Source organism: Bidens hawaiensis, unplaced genomic scaffold, assembly GCF_021521415.1.
Source record: "Bidens hawaiensis isolate Kalapana, Puna unplaced genomic scaffold, B.hawaiensis_p1.1 tig00060497_1, whole genome shotgun sequence".
NCBI classification, from domain to species: Eukaryota; Viridiplantae; Streptophyta; class Magnoliopsida; order Asterales; family Asteraceae; genus Bidens; species Bidens hawaiensis.
The window spans coordinates 27,496-43,803 of NW_027506467.1; the positions used below are offsets into that span (position 1 = coordinate 27,496).

Consider the following 16,308-nt stretch of genomic DNA (forward strand, 5'->3'; position numbering starts at 1 on the left):
ATGTGTTGTATGCGCCCGGGATTCGAAAGAATCTGTTAAGTGGCATTGTGTTGAATAATCTTGGTTATAAACAAGTCCAAGAAAGTGACAAGTATATCTTGTCAAAACATGGTACTTCGACTAGTAACAATAATAAATTAACCGATTCAGAATTATGGCATGCTAGACTAGGACATGTACATTATAAACGTGTTAAGGAAATGTCTAAAATGAGCTTAATTCCGGCTGTTAATATAAGCAATGAAAAATGTAATATTTGCAAGTTGAATAAAATAACTAAAAAACCATTCATGAAAAATGTTACTAGAGAAACTAAAGTGTTAGAATTAATATATAGCGATCTATGTGATTATCATGCTACACCGTCATTAGGTAATAAAAATATGTTGTAACGTTTATAGATAATGCTACTAGATTCTGCTATGTTTACTTGTTACATGCAAAAGATGAAGCTCTTGAAAAGTTTAAAATCTATAAACAAGAAGTAGAGCTTCAACGGGATGAGTTGATCAAAACATTGCATACGGATAGAGGTGGTGAGTATTTTGATCCGGGATATTTCCAATCAACTGGAATAATACATCATACCACAGCTCCTTATACACCGGAACAAAATGGTGTGGCAGAAAGGAAGAATAGGACTTTAAAAGAGATGGTTAATACCATGTTGTCCCATTCGGGTCTAAATGATGGGTTTTGGGGTGAGGCTATGTTAACAGCCTGCTATTTGTTAAATAGGGTTCCTAACAAAAGGAATAAGATCACCCCTTTTGAGCTTTGGCATAAAAAACCACCTGAGTTGCAAAAGTTGAGAGTTTGGGGTTGTAGAGCTGTGGTTAGGCTCACTGATCCTAAGATAAGGAACTTAGGGGAAAGAGGTATAGACTGCATTTTCATTGGGTATGCTGAGCATTCGTTTGCTCACAGGTTCTATGTCATAGAACCGAATGACTACGTGTCTGTGCATACGGTTATTGAGGCAAGAAGTGGAAATGCTGAATATGATGAAAATAGATTCTCATCTATACCTAGACCATAGGATATTCCAAGTTCTAGTAGTTCTCAAATGACTGATCAAGTGATTGATGCTCCTACAGAACCTAGGAGAAGTGGTAGAGCAAGAAAATCTAAATCATTTGGTGATGATTTTCAACTATATTTGGTTGAAGGATCTAGAGATGACATTCAAATTCAATATCAATATTGTTTCAATATTGAGGAAGATCCTAAAACCTATAGTGAGGCCATGGCATCTCGGGATGTAGCATTCTGGAAAGAAGCTATAAATGATGAGATGGATTCTATTATGCAAAACAATACTTGGAAAGTAACTGATCTACCCCTTGGATGTAAACCACTTGGTTGTAAATGGATCTTTAAAAAGAAGATGAAAGTAGACGGTTCTATTGACAAGTTTAAAGCCCGATTGGTTATTCAAGGCTTTAGGCAGAAAGAAGGAATCGACTATTTTGACACATATGCTCCTGTTGCTAGAATATCCACCATTAGATTGTTGGTTGCTTTAACAGCAATACACAATCTTGTGATTCACCAAATGGATGTAAAAACAGCTTTCTTAAATGGTGATTTGGATGAGGAGATATATATGAAACAACCAGAGGGTTTCGTCATGCCTGGTAATGAACATAAGGTGTGCAAGCTTGTGAAGTCATTATATGGCTTAAAGCAAGCACCTAAACAGTGGCATCAAAAGTTTGATGAGATGGTTTTATCAAATGGTTTTGTGTTAAACCAAGCAGACAAGTGTGTGTATAGCAAATTTGATGCTTCTAGAAAAGGAGTTATAATTTGTCTATATGTCGATGACATGTTGATATTTGGAACTGACCAAGATCAAGTGGATAAAACAAAGAAATTTTTGTCATCTTGCTTTGACATGAAGGACATGGGGAGGCGGAAGTGATCCTTGGTATAAGGATTAAACGGGAGAACAATGGTACAACAATTTCTCAATCTCATTATATTGAGAAGATGTTGAAAAAGTTTAATTTTCATGATAGTTCTCCAGTTTGTACTCCAATGGATCATGCGTTTAAGCTCTCACCTAATAAAGGTGTTGCGGTAAGTTAACTTGAATATTCAAGAGCTATTGGATCTCTCATGTATGCTATGATTAGCACAAGGCCAGATATAGCTTATGCTGTTGGAAAGCTTAGTAGGTATACTAGCAATCCAGGTGCAATGCATTGGCAAACTATGAATCGAGTATTTAGGTACTTGAAGGGAACCATAAAATATGGTTTGACTTACACTGGATTTCCTTCGGTTTTGAAGGTTATTCAGATGCAAGTTGGATTAACAACATGGAAGATCATTCTTCCACAAGTGGATGGACCTTTCTACTTGGAGGAGGTGCCATATCTTGGGCATCAAAGAAACAAACTTGTATAACTCATTCAACAATGGAATCTGAGTTTGTAGCATTAGCAGCAGCTGGAAAAGAAGCTGAATGACTAAGAAACTTGATTTATGAGATTCCATTGTGGCCTAAACCAGTATCACCAATATCTATAAGATGTGATAGTGCTGCTACCTTGGCTAAGGCTTATAGCCAAGTGTATAATGGAAAGTCTAGACACTTAGGTGTTAGACACAGCATGATTCGTGAGCTAATTATGCATGGGGTGATAACAGTTGAGTTTGTGAAAAGTCAACAGAATTTAGCCGATCATTTAACCAAAGAGTTATGTAGAGATCTTGTGCACAAGGCGGCTGTAGGGATGGGTTTAAAGTCCACATGATATTTCTCATGTTAAGATACCCAATTCCCACCTAATATGACGTTAGGTGCTGAATTCAATGTGAAAAGCTTAACATCTAGAAATTGGAACACTTCAGTAGTATCATCCCAAGGTAAGTGTTCAGACCTGCAAGTTAAAGGAGGTTGAAGGTTTCTTCTTAATAGTTCTTTGAAAAATTGCATATGCAGGTGCAAGAATAAAGAGCTACCTATATGAGCATGAAGTTTAGCCGCTTCAAGAAGCTAGGACTTGGCTTTAATATGTTCATTGAAGGATGGGACATAGGCTAGTAAAAATAGTGTCAAGTAAGAACATATGAGTATGTAAACTTATGTGTATATTATCTTCATGTATTCATTATGAATAGAAAGGGTTCAATCCATAGTGACACCCCGATATTCGAATATTTGGAATGTGTAATATACTAAGGTGAAATTCAATCGTCGCGATATTTCATTTATGCATAAGTTTAATTGTTGTGAATTGAATAAGTTAATCAAGGATTACGCCTAAAATGGGGGAGGAATGTTAGATATTTTAGTGTAATCGGGATTGATTTGGTGACCAAATGGATTTATAATACACATCAAACAAGTTAGGAGGTGCGGGCGGCACGCTTGTTTGAGTTATTATAATTCCGAGTGTTCGGTTGGAATCCCGAACGGGGGATCCAAGGGGGCAGCGCCCCCTTGGCGGGGGTCCGGAGGCAGCGCCCCCTGTAGCAGGGTCCAAGGGGCGGCAGCCCCTGGCAGGGTCCAAGGGGCGGCGCCCCTGGCTGGGGTTGAGCTGCCAGGTCAGCTTGGAAAAAATTTATTTTCGTTAATATTGTTATGTTAAAAATTCATTAGATTTTGAATTTTTAAATAATTAACGTTTACTTTCAAAATTATTTTTCCCTCACAAAAACGGTTGGGAAACCGTTTTCAACTGCCATTGGCAGTTTTTCCCCATATGAGATTCGTTCATGTTTTTGGTCATATATGATTATTATTATAATTTTTTTTTTGTTCAATCAATCCACTCAAAATTATACTAGTTGTTCAAAATTCTCTGAGTTGTATCCGATTAAATTATTCGGGTGAACCGCCGAAATAATTTGATCTGAAAGTGCTATCACGCCTCTCATATTTCCGGGTTTTATACGAAATTTCCCCAATAAAGTCATAAAATATCCTACAATAGCTAAATACCGCTAATCACCACTCGTTTCTTTTATCAACTTAACGGACTTTCGTTACCACAAACCATTACAACACTTACAACTCAGGGAGAAGTGAACCCAATAAATAATGAAACAAGTATTTCTAATGAAAATACATACTGGTTGGACCATTTTGTGCCTCAAGTTTTAAACATTATTTCTGGTCACGATTTCTTGCCCATCAAAACACATCACCTTACACCTTTCTTTTACACATAGAACTTCCATTTCAACCGAACAATTTTATAATTTCTTTTACACCAACCAAAATAATCATTCATATTCCATCTGGGTACGTATTTCGTATTTTCTTATTTCATTCAAAATTGTGCAAAAAGATTCTAACATAAATCATAAATCATAACTTTGAAACATGGTGGGGGGTATATGTGTTCTGAATTCACCTATGGTGGATTCATATACTTCCCCATGTGTGTGTCTTGTTGCACTTGCATCAACTCGTGCCGATCAAACGAGTAATCGCGATTTGAATTTGAGACGGAAACTAGTCATTAAAAAGATGAGTTCTTCTTTCATGGGTTCCGGGTTTCCCGCAAAAGCAATGGCTTCTAAGAAGCAAAAAAGGATTACTGGTTTGGTGATTGTTAATAATCTTGGTGGACAGTATGAGGAGGATGGTTTTGATGATGTTAAAGGAGTAAGAATATGTTGATCATATTTGTTTAATTATTGTATTTTTATTTAATTATATATTAACTATGGTTTCATATGTATTTGAGCATGTAAATACTTTATTTGGTTGAGGGTTTTGATATTGATTCTAGTATGATGGTGAATTACTAGAAATCGGCTCGTTAGAAGCTTGAAGCACGTTCTTAGATGAACTCTAGTCTAAATTAGAGTTCGTTTAGTAAGCAAACTGAAACACGAGACTAACTAGGCTCATGAGCTTGTTATAAGTATAAGTTATCTAAATAATATATGTATGACATATATAGTGTAAATATATTATATAATTATATGTGTATATAATTTAAATAATTAAATAAATAATAAACGAGCTGAACTTGAATTTTGAAAAATGACTCACAAATTGATATCAAACATTATATATATAGCTCGAAATAATCTAAGGTCGAGTTTAAACGAGCTCGACTTGTTTAGCTTTGTATTTTCCTTTTCTTTTGCTAATGAATCCTATGATCAAATGATGTGTTTCCTGCAGCAAATCTTTAATCTTTTCACACTCACGGCTGTAAGGACTATTATGAGCCAACTTTATGAGATGAATCCAACACAATATCAATGGTTCTACGAGTAAGTATACCACGTTTTTGGGAACCTATCCTCTATAACACCATGAGGTTATTCCATTTCTACTTTTGATACCATTTTTATTCTTGTTTCATTATTTAGTTATGTAAGAACAAACAAGCCCACCAATGGAAAACGATTCCTTCATCTTCTTCAAAAGGTACACAAAGCTCTCAAAATGTGAATTTCAACCTATTACTTATTAATGAGTCGATTTATGTTATGTTTGAGTTCATATACGTCAAATAGTAAAATCTTGATGACATTAAAACATGTCAAATGATTAATGAGTTGAACATGTGGAAATACATAGATTTTTTTGTTATCATAATATATTGTTTGGTAGAAAGGTTGAAAACACGGAAAAAATGTTTACGTGTTAACCCAACCCAACACGTATTTTATTTTAATCCACATCTTGTTTTGATAGGAGAATCATGAACTTGCGGAAAGAGTAATGGTGACACGCCTTCACCTCTTTGCAAAATGGGTAAAGGTATTAAATCAAGAACATTTGTGTTAGATTTGTTGGATTTTATGGACGTTTCGGGTCGAGTCAACGCGACCGACCCGAATTTGACCCGGACTGAGTTACACCGGAGGTTAACAGATTATATATTAGCCCACTTAAGTGTTAATTGGGCTCGACACAAAAGACTATATGGACCGAATGATGGTTTAAGGCTTTGGGTTATTAATTGGGCTTAAAGCCCAATGGGGTTTAATTGTTAAACCCTAATTATTTACTATAAATAGATAATGATACTTCCATTTTTATCAACCCCAATATAAAATCAGAAACCCTAGCTGCCTCTTCTTCTCCGGCGCCGTTTTCCGGCCACCGGAAAACCGAGCTCATCTAGATAGTCACCATCTTCTGTCCATTAATCACTGGAACCCTCCGCCGCCCTATATAAGCTTCATAATCGTCCAGAACCTGCATTTTCCGGCGACCTTTGAAGATTCTGGCGAGGGTCGTTTTTCCGGTGAACGCAATTTCGGCCGCCGCTGCTTCTAATCACCACTGGACATCACGCCGCCTGTTCTGGAGGTCCGGTACTGCTGTTCATTGCTGATATCAAGTTGTTGCTCCAGTTCCGTCGTATCGCCGCCGTCCTCCGCCGCCATTCCGACGCCGGAGCTGCTGTGGTATTCCGTCGGAGCTGCCGTGAAGTTCTATAGTGTCCAGATCTAGCATATTTGTTAATACCTCGGTGTCTTCCCGGTTCTTGTAACCGAGGTATGTCGAATAACCCCTATGGTTGTTTATTTATTCGTACTCGTATTGTTGTAATCGGATCCGGGTTCGGGTTTCCGTTTATGGTTCGTTTACTCGTTAATATCCGCTGCGTTTTATTGTTCGTCTATGAGTTTGATTGTTAATATGGATTAATAATTATCGAAACGAAATATTAACTAAAACGGGTTCAAAATAGTTTAACCGTTTATGTCTCGAACCACCGTTGGAACCCAACAGTGGTATCAGAGCCGCGGTTACAATGTACGAGTCGATACCGGTTCGTTTAAAACCGGATCTACATCTTAAATTTTAAATCGTTTAAAGTTTATAGATTTAGAATTATTTTATGGTGATTTTGAGTTAGTCAAAGTTTTGTTTATTTTATTTGACCAAGTCAAAAAGACCCGAAATTTTATTTATTGTGAATATGTAAATCCGGCCCCGACCTATGTGTTTGTTTGGTTGTGTTTGGTGTTTGAGCTTGTTTTGGCCATATGGTTGGTTCAAAAGTTGTAAAAAAAAAGGTTATTATTTATTTTTCGGTTTTCTTTTGGCCATTAAGATGGTTCAAATTTGTAATAGGACATATTAATGTTAGTCTATAAATTTGTAATTAACAAGACGCGAAGATAACCGAGGACGAGCTCAAGGATTTCTTGGAGTTAGTGGGAGTTCGGGAAAGATGACGGGATGCACGAAGAAGTCCATCCTTGTGGTTGTTTTGTGTTGTGAACCCCTTGACCCGATCGGTCTCCCTAATTGGCTCTAGCGAGACTGATCACCTTTTGGCCATAAGGATTTACATATTTTTATTATTTGCTATTGTGATAGCTTGGATTGATTATAATAGGATTATAATATCACCGATCTAATACCAAATAAATTTGAAAATAAACATTTTATTAACCTATTATGTTTTGCAAATTAAAATCGTTTTAATTTCCAAAACTAATAACTTAATAGATTTTCTATTAACTTAAAATTGGTTAGTCATATCGCGACAAACTTAGTTTTTAATAGGTTATTTAAAACTAAGTGTCCTGAGAGATGAAAGGGTTCATCTATTCGTCCCGATAATAAATACAGTAAAATTTGACTTTTACTCTATTTGGTAATTTTAAAATTAATCCCAATTTAAAACCAATAGTTTATGCCAATCCTACTACAAGTCACACTTGAGGCATACTGCGAAATTTCGAGTGTTTGGAGCTACAGCACCGCACTTGTTTTATAGCCTATCCCATCAAGGTGAAAGCGCTTCGTTGACACATTCGGCCCTTTCACACGTCACGGTACTAGGACAACTATTATTTTACTCTCCTGTTACGTGCTAAAGCTGTCTGGAGACTTAAAATGGGCAAAGATGAGGCTAAACGTATCTATACAGACAATCGTTGTCTCTATAGGCCTCATAACCGAGAGTTGTGCTCTATTCACAATTGGCAATCGTTGTCAGTCTGCCTAACCACTTATTAATGTTGTGTGCTATAGCTGCCTTTAATAACTGGAAGCCAGATTCTCATACTCCTAATTAATTAATGTTATTGGGTCATTAATAATAGGACTACAACGTCGAAAATACTAATTAAATTTACTTTTGCTTAATTAATCAGATGTCGTCAAACAAAATTTCACCCTACGCCCTTAAGACTATCCTTGAGAAGGATAAACTGAATGGTGCCAATTTCATCGAATGGCACCGCAACTTAAGACTTGTTCTCACCATGGCAAAGCGCCTGTATGTTCTCGATGGACCTGTTCCAACCGAGCCTGAAAACAACACAGCCGCTGCACGAAAAGTTCTTGACAAGCATAAGGATGACTCGGCTGAGGTCTCCTGTATTATGCTAGCCACCATGACTTCTGAGCTTGCTAAAGGCTTGGAAGACTTTGGTGCCTATGAGATGCTTGAGCAACTCAAGGGCATGTTCCAGAAACAAGCCCGTCAAGAACGTTTCGACACCATGAAACAACTCATCAGTTGCAAGATGGCAGAGGGGTCTCCCGTCAGTGCTCATGTTCTAAAGATGAATGGGCACATCGATCAGCTCAAGAAACTTGATTATCCCATGCCCGATGAGATGACATCGGATTTCATTCTCAACTCTCTCCCCAACTCATACGACCAGTTCGTAATGAATTTCAACATGAATGGTTGGGTGAAGACAGTGCCGGAGCTTCATAACATGCTCAAGACGGCTGAGATGAACATTCCTTCTAGGACCAATCAAGTTCTGATGATTCGATCTGCTGGTGTCAAAAAGCCAAAACCAAAGAATCGGGGTTTTAAGGGAAAAGGCAAGAAGAAAGTTACTGTTACTGCCAATGTTGCCACCAACACTAACAAGGTAGTTGCAAAGAAAAAGCCGCCGCCCTTTGAGGAGCGCAAGTGCTACAAATGTAACCAAATGGGGCACTGGATGAGAAACTGCCCCGAGTACCTTGCTGAGATCAAAAAGAAGAGAGCCAATGGTGAAGGCTCTTCTGGAGGTATTTCCATATACGTTATTGAAATTTTCACTGTCTCTAGCAACACATGGGTATTTGATACCGGATGTGGTTACCACATCGTTAATGTCTTGCAGGAGCCTGAGAAGTGGAGGAAACTGAATAAAGGCAGCATGGAACTCATCGTTGGAGATGGGAAGAGAGTACCAGTTCTGGCAACTGGAGTATTTCATTTTACTTGTCCATCTGGCCTAGTTTTTCCTTTAAATAATTGTTTGTATGCTCCTGGCTTGACCAGAAACATCATTTCAGTTTCGTTATTATTTGAACAAGGATTTAAGTATGTTCTTAATGGCATGGCTATTTCTGCTTACTTAAATGATATCTTTTATTTTGAGGCTAAACCTCGAAATGGTATTTATGAGATTGATGTTCAACCTGACAATAACGTATATCATCTTTCAAAACGTATCAAGACTAGTGTCAACGATACTTTTCTATGGCATTAACGACTTGGCCACATAAGCAAGGCAAGAGTTAAAAAACTCCAATCCGAAGGTATTCTTGAATACACAGGACCGGACTCTTTTAACACTTGTGAATCTTGCTTAGCTGGCAAACTCGCCAAAGACTCCTTCACTAATAAAAGTGAACGAGCAAGTGATCTATTAGGACTCATACATACTGATGTATGTGGACCTTTTAGAACCATGACTAGAAACCATGAAAGATACTTCGTTTCTTTTATCGACGATTATAGTCGATACGCTTATGTGTATCTTATGAAACACAAGCACGAAACTTTTGAAAAGTTCAAAGAGTTTCAAAGCGAAGTGGAAAACCAACTTGACAAAACCATTAAGATACTTCGATCAGATCGAGGTGGAGAGTATCTCAGCACAGAGTTCATCACTCATCTAAAAGAGCATGGAGTTGTTTCACAGCTCACTCCACCTGGCACACCCCAACTTAATGGCGTGAGCGAGAGGAGAAATCAAACTTTGCTAAACATGGTTCGATCGATGATGTGTAGAACCAACTTGCCTCACTCCTTTTGGGGTTACGCCCTTATGACCGCCGCCCGCATTGTCAATCTAGCTCCAACTAAGAAGATAGACAAGACTCCATATGAGATATGGCATAAGGGAAAGAAACCCAAGTTGTCTTATCTTAGAGTATGGGGATGTGATGCTTATATCACAAGTGAGTCTGATGACAAACTTGATCCCCGCGGCGAAAAGGTTGTTTTCGTCGGATACTATTACAAGAGCGGTTATTACTTCTTTCATCCTGATACAAATACGATTTCTGTCAGGAGGAAAGGCTACTTCCTTGAAGAAGAATTTCTTAGTCAAGGAACTGGAAGTAATATTGTCGATCTTGAAGAAATTCAAGAACCTCAGTCAACCGCTGAGGTAGTTGGAGAGTCTGATCAACAGTTTTCTGTTGCTGATACATCAGACATGAACACAAGCGTTCGCAGAAGTAGTAGGACTCCCGTACCAAATTCTAGATACTTATGTCATCTAGATGGTGCCGAAGTCTTATTAGTAGCCGAGTCTGGGGACGAGCCTACTAATTACAAGTCTGCTATCTTGGATCCAGAATCCAAGAAATGGCAAGATGCCTTGAATGCTGAGATGCAGTCCATGCATGATAACCAAGTTTGGAACTTGGTTGAGCTACCCCCCAATTGTCGGGCAGTAGGGAGCAAATGAAATTTCAAGAAGAAAACCGACATACATAGAAATGTGCAAACCTACAAAGCACGGCTAGTCGCGAAAGGTTTCACTCAAATTCAAGGTGTTGACTATGATGAAACTTTTTCGCCCGTTGCTATGACCAAGTCGATTAGGATATTGCTTGCCATTGCTGCATACTATGATTATGAGATATGGCAAATGGATGTCAAAACCGCTTTCCTAAATGGACATCTTTCTGAACATGTCTATATGGTTCAGCCCGAAGGTTTTGTCGATCCAAAATATCCTAATAAGGTTTGCAAATTGAACAAGTCCATTTATGGGCTTAAGCAGGCATCTCGAAGCTGGAATCTTCACTTTGACGAGAAAATCAAAGAGTTTGGTTTTGTCAAAAACGAAGATGAACCTTGTGTTTACAGAAAGGCTAGTGGGAGCACTATATCATTCATCATCTTATATGTGGATGATATACTGATCATTGGAAACAACATTCCTATGCTTAAACAAGTTAAGCATTGGTTGGAATCTTGTTTTGCAATGAAAGATCTTGGAGAAGCCGCTTACATTCTGGGAATAAAGATCTATAGAGATAGATCTAAGCGGATTCTAGGGCTTAGTCAAAGTACTTACATAGACAAAGTAATGGCACGCTTCTCCACGGAAAACTCCAAGAAAGGAGTTGTTCCAATGACTAAGGGAACCGTGTTGAGCAAATCGCAATCTCCGGCAACGGACATTGAATCTAAACGTATGCAAGCAATTCCATATGCTTCTGCGGTTGGCTCTATCATGTATGCTATGTTGTGTACTAGACCTGACGTGTCGTATGCCTTGAGCATGACCAGCCGTTTTCAACAGAGTCTTGGCGTTTCCCATTGGACTGCTGTGAAGAACATTCTAAGGTACTTGAATAGGACCAAAGACATGTTCTTGGTGTTTGGGGGAGTAAAAGAGGAGCTCACTGTAAAGTGTTACACTGATGCTAGCTTCCAGACTGACCGAGGTGATTCTCGCTCACAGTCAGGTTTCGTCTTCACTCTCAATGGAGGAGCTATTTATTGGAAGAGCTCCAAGCAGAGTGTCGTGGCGGATTCTACCACCGAATCTGAATATATAGCTGCATCTGATGCTGCTAAGGAGGCTGCTTGGATGAAGAAGTTCATCACCGATCTCGATGTGGTTCCGAGTATTCACAAACCAATCGATATATTCTGTGATAACACAGGTGCTATTGCTCAAGCCAAAGAGCCAAGGTCTCATCACAGAACCAAACACATTCTAAGGAAGTTCCATCTTATTCGGGAAATATTGAAACGAGGTGACATCGTGATAAGCAAAGTAGACACAGATCAAAATCTAGCCGACCCGTTCACTAAGCCGATGACTCAGGACAAGCATGATCAGCATAGAGATGCTATCGGGCTTAGACTTGCTAGTGATTTATTTTGATTTAGTATTTGGATGTTTTGAACATTTAATCAGTTGTATTTTTATATTCACTTTTGATCTAATGGTTAAATGCAAACGTTGAATAATACAACTGTGTTCATTTTAATACGTTTAATCCGTGAATATTGTATTCTAAATTATCCGTAGTCGGTTAGACTCGTGGGAGCGATTCTGAATTAAGACTATTCTGACTTTGGACTCAAGTAGTTGACTTCCAAACTCACAGACTTCATTATGAATGACGTTGGATGTAACTCGCATCAAATCATCTTCATGGATCTTAATCATAAGATGTTTTGATAATAGTATGCTCATTTAGTATCCTTAGACCTGAGATCCATATTAGAACTTTCGTTTACCGAGGAATATTCTTTGATCATGTCAACCGCTGTTGCGTAACTGCCAGCCATGAAGGCATTGGTTGGGAATGTTTTAGAGTTCAGTGGGAGTTGTATGTAGTCAAGATGGGATTCTGTACTCTTACATTTAAATGTAACAGTTAGACATATTGGCGCCCTCGTTGATTCAAACTGGTAAAGTGTGAGGCCTCACCCAAACTAACTGTGTGTTTGATTGGACCACTTTGACTCTATATCGAGAATTACAATAATTGAACGCCATATGAGAATGATATGATCCATGTCTCATAGTTCATTTAATGTCTTATACAGAAAGGATAGATGACAACGATTACTATAAATTCATTATCTTGCAATAAGGTATTCCAAGATACTTTGGTTATGGATTTAAAATTGTCATATTCGGTTGGGGACAGCTATGTGTAGCTAGAACGCCTCTGGCTGTCATCGTTGTGATACTTGACCCAAATACGTCCAAGTGGGAGACTGTTGGATTTTATGGACGTTTCGGGTCGAGTCAACGCGACCGACCCGAATTTGACCCGGACTGAGTTACACCGGGGGTTAACAGATTATATATTAGCCCACTTAAGTGTTAATTGGGCTCGACACAAAAGACTATATGGACCGAATGATGGTTTAAGGCTTTGGGTTATTAATTGGGCTTAAAGCCCAATGGGGTTTAATTGTTAAACCCTAATTATTTACTATAAATAGATAATGATACTTCCATTTTTATCAACCCCAATATAAAATCAGAAACCCTAGCTGCCTCTTCTTCTCCGGCGCCGTTTTCCGGCCACCGGAAAACCGAGCTCATCTAGATAGTCACCATCTTCTGTCCATTAATCACTGGAACCCTCCGCCGCCCTATATAAGCTTCATAATCGTCCAGAACCTGCATTTTCCGGCAACCTTTGAAGATTCCGGCGAGGGTCGTTTTTCCGGTGAACTCAATTCCGGCCGCCGCTTGCTTCTAATCACCACTGGACATCATCGCCGCCTATTCTGGAGGTCCGGTACTGCTGTTCATTGCTGATGTTAAGTTGTTGCTCCTGTTCCGTCGTATCGCCACCATCCTCCGCCGCCATTCCGCCGCCGGAGCTGCTGTGGTATTCCGTCGGAGCTGCCGTGAAGTTCTATAGTGTCCAGATCTAGCATATTTGTTAATACCTCGGTGTCTTCCCGGTTCTTGTAACCGAGGTATGTCGAATAACCCTATGGTTGTTTATTTATTCGTACTCGTATTGTTGTAATCGGATCCGGGTTCGGGTTTCCGTTTATGGTTCGTTTACTCATTAATATCCGCTGTGTTTTATTGTTCGTTTATGAGTTTGATTGTTAATATGGATTAATAATTATCGAAACGAAATATTAACTAAAACGGGTTCAAAATAGTTTAACCGTTTATGTCTCGGACCACCGTTGGAACCCAACAAGATTTGCATGTTTGCCTCAAGAACTTGAAAAAAAGATATCAAATTTGATTTGTGGGTGCTGTTTTCTCTTTTAGGAACTGGACCATGCTAAAATGTACAATGATCTTTCGGATCAGAACTTGGAGTTGATGCGTGAACGACTCTTGGAAACCGTGAAATGGCCAACCGATGATAACGATCGTACAAACACAGATGTAGTTGGATGAAAAGTTATTTTGTTGATGATCATGATGCTTGGATTCATTCATACCAACAAAGTGTAACATTGAGTAAACCGAAAAGATAAAAGCACCAATAATATTTAGAAGTGCAAAAGGTTATAGAACAGAGAATTTTAGGATTGTAAGTTATAATTTATGCTTAAATAATTTTATTTTTTATATTTAATAACTACTCAGTTTTTTTTTTGGTTGGTAATTTACATTAACAAGTGAGTTAATTATCATTTACCCAGTATCCAATAAAGAAAAGGTGAACAAGGCATATATGCATTTGTTATATTCTTATCCTAGCATTTTTCTTTATTGATGGTATTTATTATTTAATTCTAGATTTCTAGATCAACGTTTGGAAGAGGTAGGTCCCAGCAGAGCCCAGTTGGACCCGCAAGACTCACCTTAAACAGGGACGTCTGCGCAGAAACCAACTGGATCCGCAGGACCAACCATGCTCAGAGACGTGACGTCCTTACGCGCAGTACGCAAGCTGGTCCCGCAGGAAATGCCTCCCAATGGTGGACTCCGCCTGTCCCCGCAGCCTCGGATACAAGCCATTAGGGAAGGCCACCCGCGCAGCAAGGCTACACGCACAAGGCACTTAGCTCTCAATCGCAGTGTCACCTGAAGGAATGAGCGAAGCCGGGAACAATCCCGCACAAGGGCGGGAGGGGGAATACTCCCGCCCAAATAAGCCAGTCCGTACGATACAGGAAGATCTTCTGTACTGTACCTGACGAGGTATGGGAAAAAGATCTGACTAAAGATACGACAGCTTATAGACAACAGTATGGCGAGCAGCATGCTCCTACACTGTATGTCACTATTAGCCGCTGCCTACTCACCAACTCTTGTCATACCACGTGCGTAGCTGACAGTTGGTGGAAAAGGAATAGTATACAGCAGGCCTGGTCGCTGTCAGCCGCTACCTACCCACCAACTACCAGCAGGGCACGTGCGTAGGCTACTGTTGGTGGAACAGGAACACTGTTGCAGCCGGCCATACCTCCTTGGAAACCTACCTTCGGCTATAAATACCACAAATGGTATGACCATCTGATCTTATCTTGTATTATCATATCTTATCGGATTATCATCATATTATACCTGATATCTGCTCTAGCAATCTCTTAATATACTTTTATATTTAAAGAGCAATCTAGTCTGATTCTCACGCCGGAGGGTGGTCACAAGGAGGAACCCCCCCTTCTCAGTGACGAGCTCACGGTGTCTGTTTTGCAGGTTATCAGAAGAACCATCTTCTCAGGGTCTAACCCCTCGTGGGAAACATCTATCTAACCCCCAGGTTACTCGTAATCTGCCCGGGGTCTGGTTAGTGTTTCTTCATTGGCGCCATCCGTGCATAAAGCTAGAACTACATTTTTCTCCAGTTTTTTCAAACTTCTACAAAGATGGTTAGAGAAATTCCGGTAACCACAACCCCAGCTACTGGGGGGAATACCGGTAACACAGTTTTTACAAACACTACCCCGGTTACCCAAGCCGGGGCAAGTGAAGTAAATTTTACGAACACTACCCCAGTTACTCATGCTGGGGAAAGTGCAGTAAATGATCGCCTACTGGGATCCACGGATACCCAGGTTGAGAAACGAAGACTCCCCCGCCAAACTCTCGATGAAGTCAAGGCATGGGCGGAGGCACGACAAAAGGAATTCCAGGCCGAGTTGAACGAACGCTTGCGTTCCGTACAACAGGCCGAAGAATTCGAATACTGGGAGGATGACTCGGAGGAATCCGACTCCGACGCGAACCCTCGCCATAGGGCAAAAGGGAAGCGTAAGGAAATGGAATCCCAACCGAAAAGGCATTTTGGACAAGCCTTCAAACCAAAAAGCACAGGTGGAAGTCCACGAGACTTCTCCAAAACGTTCAGACCAAACGTTGAAAATGCAGGAACGTCCAAGTTTGCAAGGGACATTGCAGAGGCAATCGCCCCAAAGAGTGCCAAACAAATGCCTAACATAGGCACATATGACGGTATATCTGATCCAGACGATCATTTGAACAGGTTCATAGCGGGGGCAACCGTCAGCAATTGGACGGAACCCACGGGTGCTACATGTTCCAAATGACGCTTGTTGGGGCTGCTAGAGCTTGGTTTGATCGTCTACCGGTCAACCACATCTACGACTGGGCAGACTTCCAGCAGAAGTTTAGCCAACACTTCAGCCAGCAACGGAAGTATACCGAGGAGCA

At 39.7% G+C, this 16,308-nt stretch overlaps 1 protein-coding gene across 1 annotated transcript; it reads left to right on the forward strand.

Annotated features, from left to right (window-relative positions):
- Positions 1-4,336: 4,336 nt before the first annotated feature.
- LOC143617916 (chaperonin-like RbcX protein 2, chloroplastic) lies at positions 4,337-14,283 on the forward strand. Its single transcript, XM_077090314.1, has 5 exons — positions 4,337-4,621; positions 5,150-5,241; positions 5,341-5,398; positions 5,669-5,734; positions 13,951-14,283. The coding sequence occupies exons 1-5, from the start codon at positions 4,337-4,339 to the stop codon at positions 14,080-14,082; spliced, it is 633 nt and encodes a 210-aa protein (XP_076946429.1). The 3' UTR covers positions 14,083-14,283.
- Positions 14,284-16,308: the final 2,025 nt, after the last annotated feature.

Coding starts and splice junctions, on each gene's coding strand:
- LOC143617916 (XM_077090314.1), top strand. CDS start 4,337: ATGGTGGGGGGTATATGTGTTCTGAATTCACCTATGGTGGATTCATAT. Junction 5,399..5,668: donor TCCTTCATCTTCTTCAAAAG/GTACACAAAGCT, acceptor TTGTTTTGATAG/GAGAATCATGAACTTGCGGA. Junction 5,735..13,950: donor TCTTTGCAAAATGGGTAAAG/GTATTAAATCAA, acceptor TTTCTCTTTTAG/GAACTGGACCATGCTAAAAT.